At 37.7% G+C, this 22,486-nt stretch overlaps 2 protein-coding genes and 1 long non-coding RNA gene across 4 annotated transcripts; 2 read left to right on the top strand and 1 right to left on the bottom strand.

The window, feature by feature from the left end:
* Window positions 1-827: 827 nt before the first annotated feature.
* On the top strand, window positions 828-2,303 carry LOC131310598 (uncharacterized). Its single transcript, XR_009195269.1, has 2 exons — window positions 828-1,429; window positions 1,491-2,303. It is a non-coding gene; the product is annotated as an uncharacterized LOC131310598 (long non-coding RNA).
* A 5,801-nt stretch (window positions 2,304-8,104) lies between these two features.
* On the top strand, window positions 8,105-11,435 carry LOC131309599 (uncharacterized). Its single transcript, XM_058336209.1, has 9 exons — window positions 8,105-8,540; window positions 8,647-9,410; window positions 9,517-9,603; window positions 9,699-9,901; window positions 9,958-10,231; window positions 10,333-10,508; window positions 10,671-10,914; window positions 11,002-11,190; window positions 11,346-11,435. Exons 1-9 carry the CDS (start codon window positions 8,105-8,107, stop codon window positions 11,433-11,435), a joined length of 2,463 nt encoding a protein of 820 aa, XP_058192192.1.
* Window positions 11,436-12,155: 720 nt separating this feature from the next.
* Window positions 12,156-22,115, bottom strand: LOC131310597 (pre-mRNA-splicing factor SPF27 homolog). 2 transcript variants are annotated; one of them, XM_058337709.1, is made up of 7 exons: window positions 21,782-22,115; window positions 20,529-20,704; window positions 14,778-14,861; window positions 13,442-13,511; window positions 13,208-13,341; window positions 13,075-13,134; window positions 12,156-12,641 (listed from the first exon to the last, which is right to left on the bottom strand). In XM_058337709.1, exons 1-6 carry the CDS (start codon window positions 22,016-22,018, stop codon window positions 13,080-13,082), a joined length of 756 nt encoding a protein of 251 aa, XP_058193692.1. In that variant the 5' UTR covers window positions 22,019-22,115; the 3' UTR covers window positions 12,156-12,641; window positions 13,075-13,079. The 2 variants fall into 2 exon arrangements, with proteins under 2 accessions (XP_058193692.1, XP_058193693.1); XM_058337710.1 differs by having other exon boundaries at window positions 12,156-12,553.
* Window positions 22,116-22,486: the final 371 nt, after the last annotated feature.

Genomic DNA, 22,486 nt, shown 5'->3' with positions numbered 1-22,486 from the left:
GATGTACATGTACTTTATATTACTCCCAATTATAATTTTTTATATGCAATATGAATCTTAGATAGATCTCAATGAATTTTTTAAATGATATTTTCAAAATCGCCTAAAAAAAATTAGAGATGACAAAATATAATCGATTTAAAAGTGGCACGGACTCTCAAAAGAAACTAAAGAATTGGGACGGAGAGAGTACATTATTATGTACGTACAAATATATACAGGGAACCTAGACTTTCTGACTTAGAGGATGTTTTGCTTTCGTTCCTTAAAAAATAAGTACATTTATTTACAATTTTCTGACTCAAAAATAATAGGCCTACTGAAATAAAAAATATATGCAATATAGATATCGTTTGATAGATGTCGATGAAATCTATCAAATTCTGTTAAAAAAATTTTAAAATTTATTTTTGTAAACTCATTATTTTTAAGCTTGAAAATAGATCCTTATTTTTTAAATACTTATTTGAAAAAAGCGGAACGAAGTCTTATTAATATTGGGATCATCTCATCCTAATACGTAAAGTGTATAGAACTGTAAGAATTAAGGTACGCTCAAATTGACTCATAACATTATGCATTACCAAAATAAAATATACTTAAATATATAATCTCCATCTATATAGATATATTATCATATGGTATATATTGGGTGGAAAGATCGAGGGGGTGACAAAGGCATGTGATTTGTCAAGGGAATCTTTTATTTCCCCAAGGCTTTACAGTAAATTTTATTGAACGGTACAGAAAATACTCCAATAATTTTCCTGACCCCCATAAATTTCTTGGTTTTATAAATAGTCTCTCTACCCCTATAACCTAGGCCTCATCTTTAACCCTAGCGAAGAGGTGTATTAAAAGGGAGGGGATAGATAGACACTAGTGGTTGAGAAGAGTAGTTGGAGAATTAGGTTGTGAGAGTCTCTCTTGGTTATAAGTACTATTCATGGGTTCAGTTTGACAATTGCTCCCCTCTGGTTTGGTTTCGGGTTTGTGTTTATTATCTATTCCATCTATGTGTATCTCGAGTTCTTCTTTAGAGTTAACGAATCAGTTTGCACATTTTATTGCTCTGTTCGTTGAATTGTTCTGGGTGGGTTTTTCTTCTTTTGGGGTGTTTAGACGTGTGGTCTAGGGTTTGTGGGTATTGGGTACTGTCTGTATTTCTCCTCTTATCTTTTCTACGATTTTTTTTCGTTTTTGGTAGTTTTTTTCCTTAGAAGTTTGGTGTGTGGTCTAGGGTTTGTGGGTACTATTTATAGATTTTTCTTTCTTCTGTTTTGTTTATGAATTAGGGTTTTCTTGGCCTTTCTTGGGTTGGTTCTTCTTTCTTAACAGGGGTTTGTCAAGGGCATGTATTGTGTGGTTTTCATGTTGTGTAAAGCTGTGTCCTATTTGTTTTTATGTTTGGATTTTGAAGGGTTGATATGTGCAGAAAAAGTACGTGAGATTAGGGTTTATGGAGTAGAGCGATTTTGAAGGGTTGATAGGTACAGAAAAAGTATGTGAGATTGGGGTTTATGGAGTAGAGCTCCTTGAAGTCCAATAGTGGATCTCAACTGGGGAAGATTGAGCTGCTGATCTATGGATCCCTCAGCCCTATCCATTCCCTTGTCAAATGGATAGGCTTGTGGCTTGCATATGTCTGGAGCTTCATTACCCTCTGTCTGATCCTTTTTTGGATTGAAGGGAGCTCTATCCTTCTCTCTCCATTACACATCTCCATCTTCTCTCTCTCTCTCTCTCTCTCTCTCTCTCTAGAATCATCTTCAACTTTATTGTGTTAGTAAGCTTTATTATGATTACAATGTTCTCATTAATTTATGTGGCAAGTCTTTAGCAAATCTTTTCTGCTTCTCTCTCCATTATTTATTACATGTACATCTTGATTTGTTCCCCTTTTTTTTTCTCTCTTAAAATCATCATCTACTTTTATTGTTTTGTGTAAAGGTTGTTTTGTTTACAAGTTGATCATTTATGAAGGAATATTTAGCAATCTTGTACTTTGATTAGCAGTACCATTGGGTTCCAACTGTTTTCTGCAGGCACCCTTCTGTTGGTACCCACGAGTACACAACGGTGATCGAAGCCGCTCATTTAGTAGTTCTTATGAACGGTTCGATTTAATGTCGGTAGGCTTGTGGACGGCTCCCATTGGTCAAATTAGAACCATATATAGAAAATAAGTTCTGTTCATTGATTCGTACTGGTGTATTTTGATTGATTGTGTGGTCATGATCTTGAGTTGGATGTGTGTAGGTTTTTTGACCAAGCAATGATAATTTGAGTACAAGTTAAATTTCTTTTTTGTGTTCTTCCACTTTTGCCCTTTTTTCCTTTGCAAAGCAATGCATCACTAGAATGAACTTGTACCCAAGTAGCAAAAATCTATTCAAACTCGGAGGGGGGAAAGAAAGATATGACCATTTCTTTTTTCCAAGTAGTACAAATTTTGTTCCCTCTTAAAGAATATTGTCATTGGCAGAAGAATAAAGAAATTATATACTACCAAAATTTTATACCTCCACAAATAGATATGAGAATTGATTTTGTTATTTTTTTTATTTTATTTTAATGTCACTCTCCTCCCGTCACAAATTAAATCATATTGGAGTAATAAAGATATATAAGGGAGTGACAGTAGCACAGAAAGGTGAGCGGTAAAATCACTTCTATAAATATTTGATTCCAAACTAGATCTTTCAAAAGAAAAACTCCTTCCGTATTAATTTACCTGTTTTAGTTCTATTATAGTTGGATAAAAAAATCAATTATATTTTTAAGTTGGTAAATGAATTTTATATTTAATATGAATTTTAATTGATAGATTTTAATTTATTTTATAATATAATGTTTTTAAAATTATTTAAAATATTATAAATTATAATATATAATTAATTAAAAAGTGGCAAAAATTTTCAAAAATGACAATTAAATTGGGAAAGAGGGAGTAATATTGTTTGGTTTTGTAAAAATTGATTTTCTTTATGACCAAAATGTTTCTTTTTAAAAATGTAAGTATCAAATATTTGCCCCGAACATTTATCTAGGGTTGGAGGGGGAGGACTTTGAAGAAAGCTGAAACAAATTCAAAATCTAAAATATGTTGCGGGGTAGGTAGGTTGGACCTGGATTTTTTTTTATGAGGAGATTCTTTTGTGTGAGGATTTTTATGGGATTTGCACCAGCAATTTGGGTAATCAATGATTCCGATGTGTGTAGTTCTACTGTTGTTTCATGCGAAGTCCGATCAAACTACTGTGCACAATTCTTGCAATAAAAAGGGCTGTGCACATCCGTTTTTTCCCGCTTCGGGTCGCACAAAGATGATCGGAGTCGCTCATTTTGTTCAAAATATATCGTTTAAGGTCTCTGTAAAAAATGAGCTTCGTTCGATATCGTTTGAGGCGTTAACAAAACACCCAAAATCACTTCAAAATTTAGCCTAAATTCTGAAGTGATTTTGGGTGTTTTGTTAACGTCTCAAACGATATCGAACGAAGCTCATTTTTTACAGAGATCTTAAACGATATATTTTGAACAAAATGAGCGGCTCCGGCTAAATTCTGAAGTGATTTTGGGTATTTTGTTAACGCCTCAAACGATATCGAACGAAGTTCATTTTTTACAAAGACCTTAAACGATATATTTTGAACAAAATGAGCGGCTCCGATCATCTTTGTGCGACCCGAAGCGGGAAAAAACGGCTGCTGTGCACAGCTTGCTGTGCACGAATCATTTCTGCAATAAAAAGTAGTAATGCTACACGCACAGTAAATGTGCACAGATTTGTGCACAGATTTTTTGTGGGGTCCATTACGGGTCCCACACAAATAATCCGAGCCGTTCATTAAATGAAAAACATTTTTTCAAGGGCTTCCGCAAAAAATCAGCTTAATCCGATATCTATAAGTGTTTGATTCAATCATTTAACTTTTCATTATCTTGAGATTCGAATGAAAAGTTAAATGATTGAATCAAGCATTTATGAGTATCGGATTGAGCTGATTTTTTGCGAGGGCTTTGAAAAAATATTTTACATTTAATGAACGACTCGAATTATTTGTGTGGAACCCGTAGTGGGCTCCACAAAAAATCTGTGCACATTTGCTGTGCGTGTAGCATTACTGAATAAAAAATTATTGTTCTTTCCGTTTCATAATGGTTGGTCCACAAAATGAAAATGTGAAAATTCATTTTTGTAAGAAAGATTTTAATTTTTTTAAACAGTTTATTAGATATCGATGAATTTTTCAAATTTATGAAAAAAAATTTGAATTTCTCTTGAAAGAAATGTATTATATTTGAGTTTTTTTTTTCGGATCGGACAATCATTCTGGGTTTGGGAGCGGAAAACATGGTGTAAATTCTTGCTCCTTTTTTTGAACCCTAAACATGTTTATCGTCGGAATTTTGTCAGATGTCCACGAAGGGACCCTAGACATGTTTATGGTTAATCAACAACTTTTGTCGTTGTTTGGACAAATCGAAAGTTAAGGCAGTTGTGCATTCTCCCTGAACGTAGTACAATCTAGTGGAAGCTTTTGTGGTACAAAAATTGAATTTAAGTTATTATTTGATTGAGCTGATTTTATTGCATGATCACTCTAAAGATTGTGTTTGAAGTTAGTGTATGGATCAGATTGTTCGTGTGAAATCCTAGAATGAGCTCATCATACTCGTCTGTGCACCATTGTCAGTACCCATAGTACGTATTTCAGGATTTTATTAGTAGAAAAGCCTGTGCGTAGTGCATGTGCACGTACCAATGTATTGGGCGAGCTCTTGATCCCACGAAAACGATTCGAGTTTTTCATTTAGTTAAGATAATATTTTGAGTACCTCTACCAAAAATTAGTTCAATGGTTTAACTATGAGAGTTTGATTTAATCTTTGAACTTTTCATTCAGAATTTTGAAATCAAAATTCTAAATGATAAATTGAACCAAGATGTAGTGTGATTTGCTCATTCATTACAACAGGAGAATGAGCAAAAACAGAAAACATGTATACATAAATAGGTCATGCACCTATATATTATGGGGCCAATCTTGGGTTCCACAAAAATAATCTAAACCGTTCATTTTTATTGAAATAATTTTTCAAGGGTTCTAACAAAAAATGAGTACGTTCAATCGAAAATCGATGGATGCTTTCTCATAATTTGTGGAGCAAAACTGTTTTATTCGCCCTTCGAATTCTGAAAAGCACCGAACTATATATAAGGAGAATTTCGGAATGATCATAGTGTGAATGTGATTTGGTCCTTTCAAAAGAGATTTCGTATTGTCAGGGCTTTTATTTACAAGAGAAAACATATGAACAGTTATGGAATGTAAATAATTGAATTACTGAAAGAATAGGGTAACTTATGGAATGAAAATTAATGGAAAATATTTGACTTTTAGATTCGAATGAGAGGGTTTTCAGAAAACAGATAACGAAACAGAGAAGTGGGTGGGATCGGGATGGTGTTGTGCAGTGGTGTGCGTAGAACCGTGCTGCACACCTTCGAGTTGTCGGATCGTGCATTCGACGGCTCGAATTTCATCTCGACAATGAACGGCTCTCAATCGTTGATTACCGAGATGAGATCCGAACCGTCAGAAGCACGATCCGATGGTTCGGAAGTACGCAGCACGATGCTATGCACCTTACTGCACAACACCAACCCGAAGTCTGAGTGGGTGTTAGACTTGTCATACCAAACTCATCTACTTTAACCGCTCGTGTTTGCTTAATCCCCATTCTTTAGTTCCAAGTAGCATTTTTCTCATCCCAAAAAGATTCTCATGTGATAACTAAATGGGTAAATAGATAAGCAATTTCTTCTTTTACCATTTTATTTTTTAATTAATAGTACTAAAAAAAATAAAATGTAATGATTAAAAGGTAAAATGAGGCAAACAAAATTTCAAAAATGTAATAATTGTGTTCTCTTAATTAATTGAAATCACTAAAAAGGACTAAAGAATGAAACAGAAGCAATATAATCAAAAGAATACTTCAATCTCCAAAAAGGTCTAACATGGTACAAGAGCTAGCTTCGTTGACATCATTGCCTCTTTCATTTTGTACGCGAAAGACAATATCCATGAGGTAACATGGACAAGGATATCCAGACCCTTGACCCCATACGATAACAAAGGGAGCCGGGGACCCTATAGTGTGTAAACCCACTACATGGTGCGGTGAGTAATCACCGTCAGGTACGAAATTAAGATTTTGTATGTGCGGAGTCTGAATTATAAATAATAAAATTTTGCAATGTACAAGGTTTGGAAATCTGAAGGATTCAAATGTCTAAATAATATTTTCTCCGTCTCTTTTTAAGTGTCTTGTTTCGTAACTCCAACTTATTAAAAAGATATCATCATTATACATTTCACATCAACTTTTTCCTCCACTTTCCCTACTTAGCCATCATCATTACACTTTTACTCATTAACTTTTCAAAATGGAATATACTTTTAGGGACAAAATAGACAATGCATCAACTTTTACCTACTAACTTTACAAAATGGACACTTATTAAGGAACAACCCAAAATAAAATACTGGACTCTAAACAAGGGACGAAGGGAGTACCAAATACATACACTATATCTAACAAACAAAAAACAAAAAAGGTTGTTTCTAGTTTGAAGAAAATGGTCTTTGGTTGTGGCTCACGTGTTTGAAGAAATTAAGAGATAAACTTATTCACGGCTCCACACAATCTCAGTTGTCTATTTCAGCAATCAATGATTGAGATCTGTTTTTCAATTTTGACCCGTAACATCTAATTGTTACCGATCAAAATTAGTTTTCAATCCGGACCATCCCAACATACTTTTGGAGGTGTGTGATTGAGTACCTAAACTTTATTTACGGGTTGCTTAGAAGTTTTTCTGTGGAAGAAAATGGTTGTTTCTAGTGTCTTTCTCCACTGGGAGCTCCATGTGTACTATATTAAAAAAAAAAAATTCCGGAAGCAGGGGGGCCATGGCCCCATAAGTCCTCAGTTACTTCCGTCTCTGATTATCGCCATCCAAAAGTATTTTCAAAGGTCCAGCCGTCCATAACATGAGCTTACTCTGACCAAATATCCAGCGGCCATCACGTGGGCTTCACGTTTTTTTGAGCAGAATTTTCAATTTACCAGCGGCCATCACGTGGCATTTATTTACCAATTATGTTCAAAAGGAAAATAAGAGCTGAAATGAAGAAAAAAGATTCTTTAAAGGCCAAAATGAAAAACAAAGCAAGGTAAAAGGGCTAAGCTGTAATTTACAAGTTGCACACCAAAGTTGGGGTTGGGGAGCTGGACGCCCCGCTCTTTTAGTTATGCAGGGTTAATTACATTCGGCTCATGCGGTTTTTCTTTATTTTTTGTTGTAGTATTTTGTTCCGTTATTTTTGTTGTACTTTATTTTTGCATTAATCTAATTGGATTGATCTTGTTCGTCCAAAAAAATAATATATTGATATATCTTCATAAGGGGAGATATTGGAAGTGCTTGCAACAAGTTTATAGTTCTTCAAGATACTTCTGAGACTTTGGAGGAGGATCAGACTTTTCTTCCTTCTGTTGAGGAGTTTGATGTTGGCATGGTACAAAATCTGGTCTCTGTGGATATTCCTCCTGTGAAAGGTGCAAGTAAAGCAAAAGGGAATGCTGGAGGTAAGAAAAACAAACGTTAAAATGGTCAAAGATTGGAGCGTGGAATATAAGGGGATTGAATGACCCACTTAAGCAAAAAGAGGTTAGAAGTATTATTTTCTCTAATAATTTTAGTTTGATGGGTGTGGTAGAGACTAAAGTTCTATTTCCTAATATTCAAGCAACTGCTCATAACTGTTTCCCTATAGATTGGTTGTGGTTGGATAATTTTACTAATGGCCCAGCAGCTAGAATTTTGTTGGGATGCGATAAAGAAGTCTTTTCTGTCCTCTTGGAGTTTAAATTTGAACAATTGCTGGTTGTTAAGGTGGAGTTTTGCCACGACAACAGAAGTTTCTTACTTTCTATAGTCTATGGTCATAATAGCATTATGGATAGAAGATTGTTATGACAAAATCTAAGGGCTGTGCATCAGAGTCATTCTACCAGTCCTTGGATTCAAATGGGTGATTTCAATACTGTTCGACTTAGCTCTGAAAGGCTAGTGGGTTTTGATTCATTAGCCGCTTTAGAATTTAATCAATGCCTTACAGATATTTGTCAAGATGACCTCCCCATTAAGGGGTTCTGGTATACTTGGACAAACAAAAGGGGTGGAGCAGGGGATAATAAGAGTAAGTTGGATCGAGTTCTTTCTAATCTTGAATGGCTTGATTCTTTTCCACATGTTGAAGCAGTATTCTTACCTCCAGGCATATCTGATCACTGCCTTATTTTTGTTACTATGGTCCCCTCAACTGGAGGAAGGAAGCCTTTTAAATTTTTTAACTTTTGGTTGCAACATCCTCAGTTTCAACAGATTTTTGTGTCTTCTTGGAGTGAGGAAGTGGAAGGTACCGCAATGTATGCATTGACTGCTAAGCTGAAGAGGTTAAAGGGTGTGTTAAAGAATGTGAATTTGAAGTGTTATTCCAATAGTAGTAGAAGCTAAAGAGAAACTGCTGTCTACCTAATCACTTTTGTTTGCTGCCCCTTTTGATGAAGGTCTATGCCAGCAAGAAAAAGAGCTCGTAGGCAAGTATGTGGAGTTAAGGACTGCTAAGGAGTCCTTCATGCGACAAAGGTCTAGGATCAAATGGTTGGCTTTGGGTGATCAAAACACCAAGTTTTTCTACCAAAAGGTATGTGCCCGTAGAGCAAGAAACACTATTCTTAGCTTAAATGATGCCAATGGAAACAGAGTTGACGACCCTGAAGTAGTAAAAAAGCTTATCCTTGACTACTACATTAGACTTTTAGGGTCAGCTCATGATGGTAGAGTGGATGCAACAGATCAATTGCAGCTTGCTATCACTAATAGGATTTCTGCTACAGAACAACTCATGCTGGTTCAACCTGTCACTGGAGAGGAAATTAAGAAAGCATTGTGGTCTATACATGGGGATAAAGCTCTAGGGCCAGATGGCTACAATTCTATGTTTTACCAGAAGAATTGGTCGGTGGTGGGTCCTAGTCTAACTGCTACAGTTTCAGCTTTCTTCAATATTGGATTCTTGTTAAAGGAATGGAACACTACTGCAGTCTCTTTAATTCCCAAGGTGAATGCCCCTCTGAGTGCTAAAGACTTTAGGCCTATTTCCTATTGCAATGTTACACTTAAATGTGTTACTAAAGTCTTAGCAAATCACTTACAAGCCGTTCTTCCTACAATCATAAACAAGTCCCAAGCTGCCTTTATTAAAGGCAGATCTATCATCGATAATGTGCTTCTTATGCAAGAGTTAGTGAGAGGGTATCATAGAGATAATGTTGTCCCTAGATGTGCCATAAAACTTGATCTGATGAAAGCCTGACTCAGTGGATTGGTTTTTCTTATTTGATACCATGAGAATTATGGGCTTCCCAACTTTGTAGATCCACTGGGTCCGTCAATGTGTTACAACAGTTAGATACTCAGTGGTGATAATGGGTCTTTGGAGGGATTCTTTCAAGGTCAAAGAGGTTTAAGGCAGGGGGATCCAATTTCCCCTTACTTATTTCTTATAGTCATGGAAGCCTTCTTTGTGTTGTTGACATGCAGAGTTGCTTTGGGTTAGTTTACCTATCATCCCAGATGTAATGAGATTAATCTTCACCATCTAGTGTTTGCTGATGATCTATTTGTTCTTTGTGGTGCTACTGGTCCTTCATTCTCCCTTATTAACCAGTTGCTCAAGGATTTTCATGACTATTCTGGTCTTCAACGAAATATGGCTAAGAGCTCTACTTTTTTTGCCGGGGTTTCTGAGGATATTAAGAGGTCCTTAAGGGCCATTCTACCTATTCTTGAAGCTACCTTTCTTGTGAAATACCTAGGGGTTCCCCTCATCTCTACCAGGTAAGAGCTGCTGATTGTCTTGTGCTTAAAGAAAAGATACTTAGTCAACTTCATGGGTGGTCCCACATGCGTTTGACATATGGAGGGAGAGCTCAGCTAATTCAGTCTGTTTTGTTTAGTATTCAAGTTTACTGGAGTTCTATCTTCAACATCCCTAGTAAAACGATAAAGGAGATTGAGGGTACTCTCATGGCATTTCTCTGGTCAGGTTTTGACATGAATCACAAATCAGCTAAGGTTAAATGGGAGCATGTTTGCTGTCCAAAAGCAGAAGGAGGGGCTTGGGGTTTAGAAGGATCAAAAACTGGAACAAAGCTGTAATGATACAACATTTATGGGCCTTGTGTATGAAGGCAGACACCCTTTGGGTAAAATGGATTCATACCTATATTATAAAAGATCAGAATATCTGGACAATGAAGACTCCCAGTGATGCTTCATGGACCATCAGGAAATTGTTTGGCATTAGGGGCTTGGGGCAACTTTTGATCCAATATAGGATTGGCAATGATGCAGGGGCTATCTTATGGTATGACAATTGGCATCCCTTGGGGCCTTAGCATAAGAGATTTGGGGAAGAAGTGGTTTTCAATATGGGGCGATCTCTTCAAGCAAAAGTGTCCTCCATTATTTTCCAAGGAGAGTGGAGATGGCCCAGAATTCATAATAGAGTTACTTAAGAGATAATCAGGTATACTCCCAGTACTCTAAAGCCAGATAGTTCGAGGGAGGATTATGTTGTTTGGGTCCCTCATCCTAGTGGCCATTATTCTGTTGCCTCTGCATGGGAAACACTTCGAATCAGAAGGCCAAACCCTCATTGGGTAGCAATTGTCTGGTCCAAACAAATGGTCCCTCGATGGGCCTTTGTATTATGGTTGGCCGTTCAAACCAAGCTGTGTACTAAGGACGGGTTAGCTAACTGGGGAATGCAGGTGGACGACAAATGTGTGCTTTGCAATAACGCTAGAGAGACCCACCACCATTTATTTTTCCAGTGTCCCTTCTCCTCTATGGTCTAGCAGCAAGTTCTCGTGAGGACTTTGGCGCCAGGCATTCCTAACACCCTCATGGACATTGTGGACTGGCTTGTCCAGTATGGGACGTCCAAGGTTTTTAAGAATTTAGTGTTACATAGTACCTTAGCAGCTGCAGTGTTTGGTATTTGGATTGAGAGGAATACTAAAGTGTTTCAAGGCCTTTCCAAACAGGTTGACGTCGTGTCCCTTAACGTGGTTAAATCTATCAGAGATTTTCTATTCCAAAAGACGTGTTAAGAACTCCACTTTGAACAGGGCTTTGGATGACAAATGGAGGCTTCTAGATAGTATTTTTTCTCCAATGCAAATGTTGATTCTTTGTATAGACAGTAGATATCTTAAAAGTAGTTTGTGTTTCCTACGGGGATGCCCCTATTATATCTGTAGTGTTCATACTGGAGGAATGCCCTTTTTAGTTTGTAATTCATTTGTGCTTTTCAATGAAATCGTGCTTATCAAAAAAAATAAAAAAATCTTCATAAGGGGCTCCATTGAGTAGCAAATGTTGTTTTCGATTGTTCTCAAATAAGAAAGTTATTTCACTTAGAGCTGGCCCTAACTTTTAGGGGCATATAGCGAAAATTAAAAATAAGACTTCTTTTCTTAGATTATAATAAGAGATAAAAAAATACTAGGAGGAGCTCTAACAATTCAAAATTTTTTAGAGAGCAGTCACAGCACTTACTTTAGCTCAAAGCCGGCTCTGATTTCACCCAATTGATCAATTACAATATTTGATTCCATTGTACCCTACAAATCTAAAGCCACGTTAACCATTCTTTCCAGATCTACAAAAATAATCAATAACCAACAAACTAATCATAATCTTCTAAACTTGTATGTGACAAATTTCAAACGCGCTGAGGATTACCCGGTGTGGATGAATATTGCAAGACAAGAGACGGAGAGGACACCGTGAAATTAGAACCGGATACATTCAGCTAATGGTTTGGCTAAACCCTTGGAATGGCATTTGGACTCTTATTGCCAGAATCCAATCCCAGAAAAAAAAAAAAAAAAAAAACCCCCCCAGTAACTGCTGGTAACATGTAACACTAAAATCTCTTACAACATCCAGAAAAGGTGGTCCAAGGCTCGTGTAGTTTGAGACGAAAATAACCACATTTCTTGCTACCTTTTGACCTGGTAAAGGAAAAAGTAAATCTTTTTTTTTCCGTTCACATAGCTTGTAAAACATAATCCAATACATCAAAAATACCAGCAAATACATGACTCCCAATATGCTTGGAGGTCGAACATAAACAAACACGATGCGCTCATTCTCCTCATAGATCCGCGAAGAGCATGGAATTCTCAGCACAGTGGAAGAATCAAATTCAATAAAGAAACAACTAATGCGGGAGGAACAATCCTGCAGTTAATCCTTATGTAATTGGCCAGGTATAGCCTGGAGTTGCTAGTAACTAAGGCTGTAGAACGGAGGGGATGAACACTCACTACACAAACACCTGATTCCTTCACACCACCATAGTAACTTCCTTCCTTCCTCCAATCTTCCCAACCTTCGGTGAACTGTGAAAGATCCCATTTACTGTTAAAATAGGCAACCTTGCATGAAGAACTGAGAAACGGGGGAGAACGAGTCTAGCTTGACCATCATTCTGGAAAAATAAACAAACCTAGTCAGCATTATCTGGAAAATACAGTTGCCATGGGATGATTCTACTATCTCCAAAATTTAGCTGCAATCTGTCGCGCACGCGCTCACAGAGAGAGAGAGAGAGAGAGATTCTCAAAAGCTGCACATGTTTACGCATGGTGATCGAGACATTTACTACGGACTTTTTTTGGTTCTCTAAAGAGAATCAAGAAGCAGCTTCTTTCCTTTTTATCCGCTGATAAATTCTGTAGTCCCGACTCCTGTGTCGGCTTCAAAAGCTAAAATCAGTTCTAGTACTTCACGATCAAAAAGCCCTCAATATTTATTTTCTTAGTCTCTCATTTTCTCTCATTCTTTATTGTTTCTTGGTGTTTTTCACAACCATAAACATCAAGATAACGGGACGGAAACCAATGCTTCTTGAATGAAAATACCTATGTTACTGTTCTTGATGCAATGATAAATTCTCCATATTAGTCTCCAAATTCCAGCCCCTGCATAGAAAATAAACATAATGACGTATATACCCAAACTAGCAATACATGCAGAGTCTAAAGTTTTACTTACCTCTCTGCAGCTTGTGCCTTCATTTCTCCAATATGATTTTCAATTTTAGCACAGGCAGCTTGGATTTGTATATTTTTTTCACAAAGTTCCTTCCATTGAGCAGATAATGCATTTAGCTCATACGCTGTGGTTTGCTGATCAATCACATAGAGGAAACATAATCAGTTAATCACTGTTCAGGACGTGCATGAACAGTTAAGGAAACTGAAAAGGAGGTTCAGTAATTTAATTCACCTGATGATATTTCCTTTCACGGTTAACGACTTCTATCTTTTCATTGAGTTCTAGTGCTTGTGCTTGCATTCTGCAGAGAACAAAGTTTATGAGATGATACAAATAATTAATCGCCAATGGACAATGATTGGAGGAATGCAGATGGTGGATTTCACAAATAGAAGCAAGATGAACACAAAAAGCCCTTAGAAATCATGAAGCTTTGCTAGAAGCTAGTATAACCAAGATCCTCCTGTAAGGCAAAGAGAAATAATCCAACACCATTCGGAGGACACAAAAAAAGATACCTATACTTGTAGACTACTATTGCCTCGGAAGCGTTAATCAAAACTTGACTTAATGCTTCCAAAGGGAGCAACTATAACTATCAAAAAAAAAAAAAAAGGGAGCAAATATAATGTCCATTTGAACAATAGAACTAACAATTTTTTCCGAGCTATAAGATGTGAGTTTCCGCCCTTTTTCCTGGTTCATCCTCCTAGTTTTCCCATTCTATCGATCCCTTAGCTTTCTCTTTATTGCTCCACAAGGTACGAGTCAGACATAAGTGTTAGACTTGTCCCACATCGCTCATCTAAGCCACCCAAGCTTGGTTAATAAATTCTAGAGGCTACTCCACCTATTGCCAATTGGTTTTAGGTTGAAACCCTCCAAGAAATCTAACAATAAGGACATGCGGGTGGCATTCACAAACAACTAACTGACTATGCGTCACCAACATTATACCCTCACCCCTTTCCCTTCTTCAAGATGATGCCTAGTTTCCTGCCAATTCTTTCCTTCCTATTTCTGGAAATGTTGGAAGTTGCCACCCAACCCCGTCGATAGTTGCCAGAAAAGGCCCTTAGGCCTTAACACTTGCCTTTTAAATCAAGTGGCAGTCGTGCCAAAATTGCATGAACAAAAGGTGTCATAACTAAGCTGAGGTCTACAAAATTTGTGGCCTCACCTTAAATAAGGCATTTTCATACCACCTTATTTTTATTTTTTAAGTGCCTCAACTGCAGTAAGACATTTCCTGTATGCCTTGCCTCGTCTTAATGTCTTACACAAGTGCGGAAAGCAAACTAATTGCACGAAGTAAATGCAGCAACTTACGAACAACTCATGACACGCAATATACAATTATAAACTGGCCTGGTTAGAAATTGACGCAAAATGTTTGACCAAAACAAATGGATAAGTCTGCACTTCAATGAGGACGAAGAGAAAGATCTTTTTCTCTCCTCACAATCGAAGAAGACTACAACAACAACAGAACCCATGTTGTCCCCAATCATTGGGGGTATGGGCTAACAAATAGAAAAGAAAAGCTAGAAAAAAATATAATAAGTACCTGGACAGGAATGCCTCCAATCGTTGGTTGTGTAGTTTCCAGACATCAACACCATGTTTTGACATTAGGTCGAGATTTTCTAGCCTGCAAAATTAACCATGGAAGTTTCAACCGGTGATTTGAGGAAAGAAGCAAGAGAAATAAAAGAATGCCCACTATACCAGTCACAGCCAAGAAGACGACCAGGGAAAAAATGGAACCGCAGGAAACATGCACTACCATTAAATTCACAGTTTCACTCAATTAAGATAACAGCAATACAGAGAAACATTCATGCACATTTACCTCTACTTTTTCAAAAAAGAAAAGAAAGCGATACCCGACAACTAGTCCTAGAACTCCAAGAAAACACAATGACTAAAATAGTTAGATAATGCTCGAATGGAATCTTTTTTCCACAACACACTTGTTGAGTTTAGAGATATCCTGAAGTTTCCAAAAGAAGGAAAACTCATGCACAACCCGGCTCATTTACTTTTTGAAAAAAGCTTGCTCATTCTGTTTCAAATATTAGAGATGAAGAAGAAACAGAAGGGGAAACCCTATTGCAGGCAGTAAATGCTTTTGTAGTTTTGACTGTAATTGGTATGTTATAAATTGTCCATGTGATGTAGGAGTGGAGAGAAAACTCTCCTGCAAGATTTAAGACATATCAATATAAGAGATCGAAGTAGGCGTCATTTGGGGCTAGCATGTTTTTAGAGATACCTAAAGATGCATAACGCAGCTTCAGAAATGTAACCTACTCCCTCCGTCCCATTTTCATTGTCCATTATTCTGTTTGTCTCTTTTATGTCTTTTGCCTATATCTTTTAATGTGGATCTTGAAAAATAAGCAATATGGATCTTGTTTGATAGATTTCGATTAGTTCTATAGTACAAAGTTTTCAAAATTATGAAAAACATTATAAATTGAAAGATATAAGCAATTAAAAAAGGGTGGTGATAATGCCAAAACCCATTTTGTTGCAGCCATAACTCACAGGTTAAATGACTTCTTTGTCCTCCTCCCAATCCATCTGGCGACACTGCCTCTTGTTCTACTGTTTCTTCTTCCTCCTATAGAATCTCTGTTACCTTGTCCCCATTTCTACTCTCTCATCAACTCAAACTCAAACATCCCAAATTCTACTCTCCTCATTTCTCTACCCTGCAAATCAACTCAAGTTCATTTCTTTTATTTTATTTTATTTTGGTAATAAAATTCAAATATCCATTACTCCATTAGTCACATTTCAAAGAAACAGATTAAACCCAGATCCTGAGAGAAATTAACTTCAAATCCTAAATGACCAACTAATTCTAGAGAAAGACAGAGAGAAACATATACTACTATAGTATGGAACAAAAATCCCCAAATTAAAAACCCTAACTAAGCCCTCTCTTTCTTGCTTCCTTGCTTTAATCCAATAGGCCAGATTCCTTGCTTGCAGCCGATTGCTTGAAGAGAGTTTACTACAGTGCATAAGGAGAGGAGAGATTCGCTATGGGATAGCTTGAAGAGGCTACACTTTCAGCGCTCAAACTCTTGAACTACGGGAATAGATAGACCGCAAGTCAACAAGCAAGGTTTTTATTCCTAAAGGCGTGAATCGCGCACAGGTTCGTATCCTCAAACAACCCGACCACATACGCCTCCGCCGCCTCCTACAGCTCCACCAAAGCGGCTTCTTCACCCCAACCATCGCCGGCTTCCTCGCCAGCTGCTTGTGCGGGACGTTTCCTCCAGTGGATTTCCTTGCCATTTGCTTCGTCCTCGCCATCTCTGGTTGGGTTTGTGGGTCTAGTACAATAAAGTTTCTAGAGAGAGAGAGAGAGAGGATTTCCTCGCCATTTGCTTTGTCCTCGCCATCTCTGGTTGGGTTTGTGGGTCTAGTACAATAAAGTTTTGAGATCGAGAGAGAGAGAGAGAGAGAGAGAGGGAAGAGAAGGTTGAATTGCTGAGGATCAATGATAGATTGGGAGGACAAAGAAGTCATTTAACCATTGTGAGTTTTGGTAGCAACAAAATGGGTTTTGGCATTATAAATTCCCTTAAAAAATGGCACGCAATTCAAAAATGGACAATGAAAATGGGAGGGAGGGAGTAATTTTTATGTTCCACATGCCGTGATCAGCACCTGAGAATAGTAGTACTCCACAGATGGGGCTCCTTATGGTTGAAACGGTTGTACCCTTGACCAAAAAAACACCTCCTCAATGGGGTTGATTGGCTGTAAGGCACAAAAAAGATGATGCGGAAATGAAAGAAGAAGATACTATAGGATAATAGTTTGCCGGATGCATCGCACATTCCAAAAAGCTTCCAAAGCTCTTTTAGCAACTTTGATTCAACAGGACTTGGAATCCCTCTGAATCCAACTATAGAAGTAGGAAATCCCAAACAGTGTTTAGTTTTCCAAATACTACTCTCAAACCTTAAAGAAACACATCTACTAACTAGCGAGCAGTTACAGATCCACTCATTGTTGATGATCAAACTACATCAACATCTTATTGTTTCTATAGAGCATGTCCACATACACCATATCTGCCTTGTCATATTGTTTACTACGTCGCAGGATTTGTAGAAAGAACTATTACATTTGAAAATCTATTTTGATGGAAGAACAAAGAACCAAAATCCATGACTAGTTTCTTTATTTATTTACTTACACTTTGGCAGAGCATGAATACTTCAGTCCTCAATAACATGGAATTACAATACAAGAAAAGCTAATAGACACTAGTTATTGAGGGGAAACAAAATTTAATATGCCAACTATCAGTTTTCATGTTTGACAAGCCTATGTCCTACATATATATATATATACACATCTTTAACATCTAGCGCATAAATATGTTCCCATACCAAACTCTCGTTTAGGATAATTTGCATGCAAACATAGCACATTAATCTTCTTATGCAGGTACACGACGAGTTCAACTTTTCCAAAAGCAAATACAAGCCTCATTCCTCCATTGCTACTTTCCTTTTCTTTTTTAATATTATATTCTCTCATTTTTTCAACAAGAATCAATCAAGGTAACTTCTATATTGATCAAATAAGATATATATATATATATATATATATATTATATATATATATATATATATATATATATATATATATAATAACGGAGCTCACTATTTGAATCTTATATACATAAATCAAGGGTCCAAATCTATCCCCATATAAATCTAAGGGCTGAGAATTTCAATGTCATTTTTGTAAATAGCTTACATTTTTTGGACAAAGAACACCGTAATCTTCATTCAAAATTTGAAATGTACGTGCTCCATTATTCTCCTTCTTTCTCCTTATTTCCCATTTTCTCTCTCTCCTGAAATGGAACCGATTGGAGGAAGAGAGGGACAAAGTTCGTTGGGGATGGTGGTGGTGATCCGTTGTTGTTTTCCAATAAAACCTAGGTGGAAGAGGAATCGTTGATGTAAATGGAAAAGGCTCCTATTGAGTTAAACCCAACTCTGTTTTTTCATCTATTCCTTCCTCCATTTTTCCTACGCACACACATGGTGAATGACCTTGAAGTTCTCAGCCATTGGATCTATTTCTGCATATCAATATTGGTATATGTGTGTGTCTTATTTTGTTAAACTAAGGTACGATACTTAGCCCTTAACCCATTGCTTAGGGAAGAAGAGAGCAGCAAACCATTTGTGCGCGTGTGTTTGAATCTAGATACAAAAGTACTTGAATAAATCAACATGTATGATGGAGCAGTACTAGAGATTTGCATAAATAGAGCTATTTAGGGTAGCAGATCCAACCGCGAGGAGTTGTTCTATGCAAACTCAATAATGTCAATGCCTCAGATTTGGATTAGGTAGCACATGGTAAGATTCAAAATTTGCGAAAGTAGCATTATAATCCCGTATAAATTAGCTTCATTGACTGGAGTGGTCAATAGTTCATTTTAATTGTGTTCAAAATGCATTGCGCCGTGCCTTCAGGCACGGGCAAACCTTAGTATATATATACTGTATATGAGTAAGCTTCTAATGCGGACCTCTGCATCCAAGCAAAGTGCGGACCTCCCCTTTTCCGATCGAATTTCGATGATCCGAGCCGCTTAATGTGTTTAGAACGTGATTTTAAGGGTACCCGCGAGAAATCAGCAAAAAAAAAAACCGGGAAGGGTTTCATCCGAGCAGTTTTTGTTTATTGAACGGTTCAAATAAAAACTGCTCAAATTAAGCCCTTCCCGGTCATTTTTTTTGCCGATTTCTTGCGGCTACTCTTAAAATCACATTCTGAACACATTGAACGGCTCGGATCATCAAACTTCAATCGGAAAAGGGGAGGTCCGCACTTTGCTAGGATGCGGAGGTCCGCATTAGAAGCTTACTCTGTGTGTGTGTATATATATATATATATATGTATATACATATATATAGAGTCCGGTTCCCTTGAGGGATCCCGCACGGGCTTACCGTGCGGGACTCCCATTTCCCGATCGACTGGGACGATCTGAGCCGCTCAAAGTGATCAGAACGTGATTTTAAGGGTACCCGCGAGAAATCAGCAAAAAAAATAATCGGGAAGGGCTTGACCTGAGCAGTTTTTTATTGAACGGTTCAGTAGAAACTGCTCGGATCAAGCCCTTCCTGATCATTTTTTTTGCCGATTTCTCGCGGTTACCCTTAAAATCACGTTCTGAACACATTGAGCGGCTCGGATCGTCGCAATTCGATCGGGAAAAGGGAGGTCCGCACGGTAGACTGGTAAGGGATCCCTCATTGGATCCGTGGTGTGTGTGTATATATATATATATGTATATATATCACCAAGCGGACTTTTGCCAAGATGAGGAATCGCTTTGGATTTGGCAACTATGGCACTTGGAAGCCAGAACAAGAAGACAGTTCTACAGGTAATCCCCGTTAGTATGTCCAGCTCATATTTTACTGCTACTTTTCTTCTTTATTCTCCTTGTGTTTCAGAGTAAAAGGCTTCGGCATTTTGGGAGTTTCACCAAATGGGTAATTCAAAATGGACGACCTATCCATTGTAGGTAGCCTGTCCATTGCAGCTATAAATTTCCAGATATAGGTTGTCGTTATGGTCAAGGGGTTGCAACTTGAGTTGATTATAATTTTGGGTTTTATAGGAGGCCTAGATATTCTAGCTGTAAGGTTTTATTACTTAACTATTTTTTAATGAGTCCTTCATGAATAGAATGACTCTGTACTTAGAATGGCCTAAAATATTAGATTGGTGTTTTATGTAATAGAAACAAACTTCGGAGAATTTGTTATTATGATTGTGAGATTTTCCTTAGCCTATCGGGGGGGAAACCTTTATGGCTTCAGTTTTCTCCCTTACTCTTTTTTTTCTTCTCCCCACAAGCAAGGACTTTACAATAACCAAGTGCACCATTCCTAGCACAAGAACAATTCAAGTAGATAACACTGAACCCAAGCACAATTCAAGTAGATAGGCACTCAAGTTCAAATCAGTCCCTACCTGATCCGCCCACAATTCAAGTAGATAACACCTGTCTCAGAAATTGCAATCCCAAGAATGCTAATCCTAAAAATTTGAAAACCACAACTAACAACAAATCTTTCCAACGCAAAACCAAGAAGCCTACTCCGGCCAAAAGCTTTTCCCCAGACAAAACCAATCAAAAATCCACTCGTTGACAGATTATGGCCATGTTTCCTGCTCTTTACTAAACCAGCTTCACCGTAGTACCATACCAGAAGTAGGCAGCAAGTTAACCATACATGATCAAGAATATATTTACCTGATTACTTGATGCTGCAGCAAGCGTTGAGCTTTCTGCAGTGCCTGCTTCCAAGAAGATTCATCATTCCTTTTGTTCATAGACGGTGCTTCAAGTCCATAACGCGACATATCAAGTGGCATTGGAGGTTTCCCAGCTCTTACCCGCTCATACTCTCTGGCAAGCATTGGATGATTCTGAAAATCAATTCCCAAATAAGAAGTGCCACAGAATGATCTTCATGTCACATCTTGTTTAGTAATCATTGGAGTTGATTAAAAAAAACCATGATTGTTATGTACTAAATATGGATTTTTTTAATTATGCCCCCACACAACAAGAAGTAAAAAAAAGATCATGTCTGCTATAGCTATAAACTTCTGCAACCTAATAACATATTTGTCGTGAAAGCATTAGCTGACTACTATCAAACCAACCAAATATGGTTTACCCGGCACATTGAGCCCATAAGCCTCTCCAGCCATTACTCCAATTTGAGAAGACATTTGAGTAATGATTGTAATTTTTTTCTTTGAACATCACATGATTGTAAATTTGGGAAGTGAAAAATAGCCGTGCAAAAGCTGGGGAAAAATTTGAGTCTCCCTTAATTTGGGTCACTTTGTTATAGGTTTGAGTCAGGGAGTGGAGTGGATGAGCATCTCCAATCCTTGCCCTTTTTTCTACCCAAACCCAAAATTTGAGTTAAAACACTAAAAGTCTATCTCCAATGTCATACCCTTTTGCCTACCCATTTTGAGTTTTATCTTTTTCCTTACCCAAACGTGGGGAGACCCAAATCAATACCCTTCATTCTCAACAACTCTTCCCACTTTATTATTCACAAATGTGCCAATGTGACCCATATTTCGGAGGACAAACAGAAAAACACACCAGATTTGAGTTAAAAAAAAGGGTTAGCATTGGAGAAGGCATACCCAAATGAAGCTTTCGACCCTAGTTTTCACCCAAATATGGGTAAAAGAATGGGTCAGAGCTGGAGATGCTGGGGGGTTTTTACTCAAATTTTGAGTTTGAATAAAAAACAAAGGGTAAGGACTGTAGAATACTGAATACAGGATTGCAAAAGAAATCTATTACAGCAGCGATGGATAACCTAACTTCAGCGTACATAGCTCCCTTCACGCACCCATTAGGGCATATATAAGTACGTATACACACAGAGACACATATACGCAGATAGAAACGCATGTAAAACCCTAGCAATGATTTGTGCAGAGAGAGAGAGAGAGAGAGAGAGAGAGAGAGAGGACCTGGAATTGGGACTTGGGAAGGGAAGGGAGGTCCTTGAGGAAATCGGAGGGTTTCTTAGAGCTGCGACGCATCTCGTCTTCGACCAATCGGTCCACCTCTGCCTTCACTCTGGGGTCGCCGTAGTCGTCGTCGATGTACGGCAACGAGTCGATGATTTCAGCGCCGATGGACCGGTAGGACTGCTGTTCAGAAGCAGGAGGAGCTTCGAGCATTAGAATGTCCCCTTCGTTCGCCATTGCCTATTGTCGCTCTCTCTCTCTCTCTCTCTCTCTTCTCTTCAGGTTGGTCCAACCCCCCTACTATGGCGACAAACCCTTCAAGCATCAAAACGTTGGGGTTTGAACAGTTTCAGTGCTATTTAGAGGAAATTACAAGAAAACCTCAGAATTTACTCTTCGAACAATTTGAACCCTAAGCATTCGAACTTTGCAAATAAGCCTTGGGTGATTGATTTGGTTGCGATTTCAAGTCTCCGTTACACTCCGTCTTGGAACACTGAGGGAAGTGTAATTTGATACTAGGCTATGTTTGGAATTTGGGTAAGAAAAGAGAGAGGAAGAGAAAATGATTTTAAAACAAAATACGGAAAAAAGTTGAAACCATGGAAGATTTTATTTTATTTTTTTTCTCATTCTTTTTCGTAAATTCCAAATGGAGCTTAGGGGTAAGAAGAGAAAGGAAGGAAAAAATTAGAAATTTGTATC

The sequence above is a fragment of the Rhododendron vialii genome, chromosome 12a, assembly GCF_030253575.1.
Source record: "Rhododendron vialii isolate Sample 1 chromosome 12a, ASM3025357v1".
In the NCBI taxonomy this organism is placed as follows: domain Eukaryota; kingdom Viridiplantae; phylum Streptophyta; class Magnoliopsida; order Ericales; family Ericaceae; genus Rhododendron; species Rhododendron vialii.
This window is presented reverse-complemented; position numbering and strand designations above follow the sequence as displayed.

Bases quoted from the DNA above. Each gene is read 5' to 3' on its own strand.
- LOC131309599 (XM_058336209.1), top strand. From the start codon at position 8,105: ATGGGTGATTTCAATACTGTTCGACTTAGCTCTGAAAGGCTAGTGGGT. The intron at 10,232-10,332 runs GTTTGCTGTCCA...TTGTGTATGAAG, and splicing joins CTAAGGTTAAATGGGAGCAT to GCAGACACCCTTTGGGTAAA. The intron at 11,191-11,345 runs GTTGACGTCGTG...TTCTTTGTATAG, and splicing joins TTCAAGGCCTTTCCAAACAG to ACAGTAGATATCTTAAAAGT.
- LOC131310597 (XM_058337709.1), bottom strand. From the start codon at position 22,018: ATGGCGAACGAAGGGGACATTCTAATGCTCGAAGCTCCTCCTGCTTCT. The intron at 20,705-21,781 runs GTCCTCTCTCTC...ATTGATTTTCAG, and splicing joins TTCCCAAGTCCCAATTCCAG to AATCATCCAATGCTTGCCAG. The intron at 13,135-13,207 runs GTAAGTAAAACT...TTTTCTATGCAG, and splicing joins AAGGCACAAGCTGCAGAGAG to GGGCTGGAATTTGGAGACTA.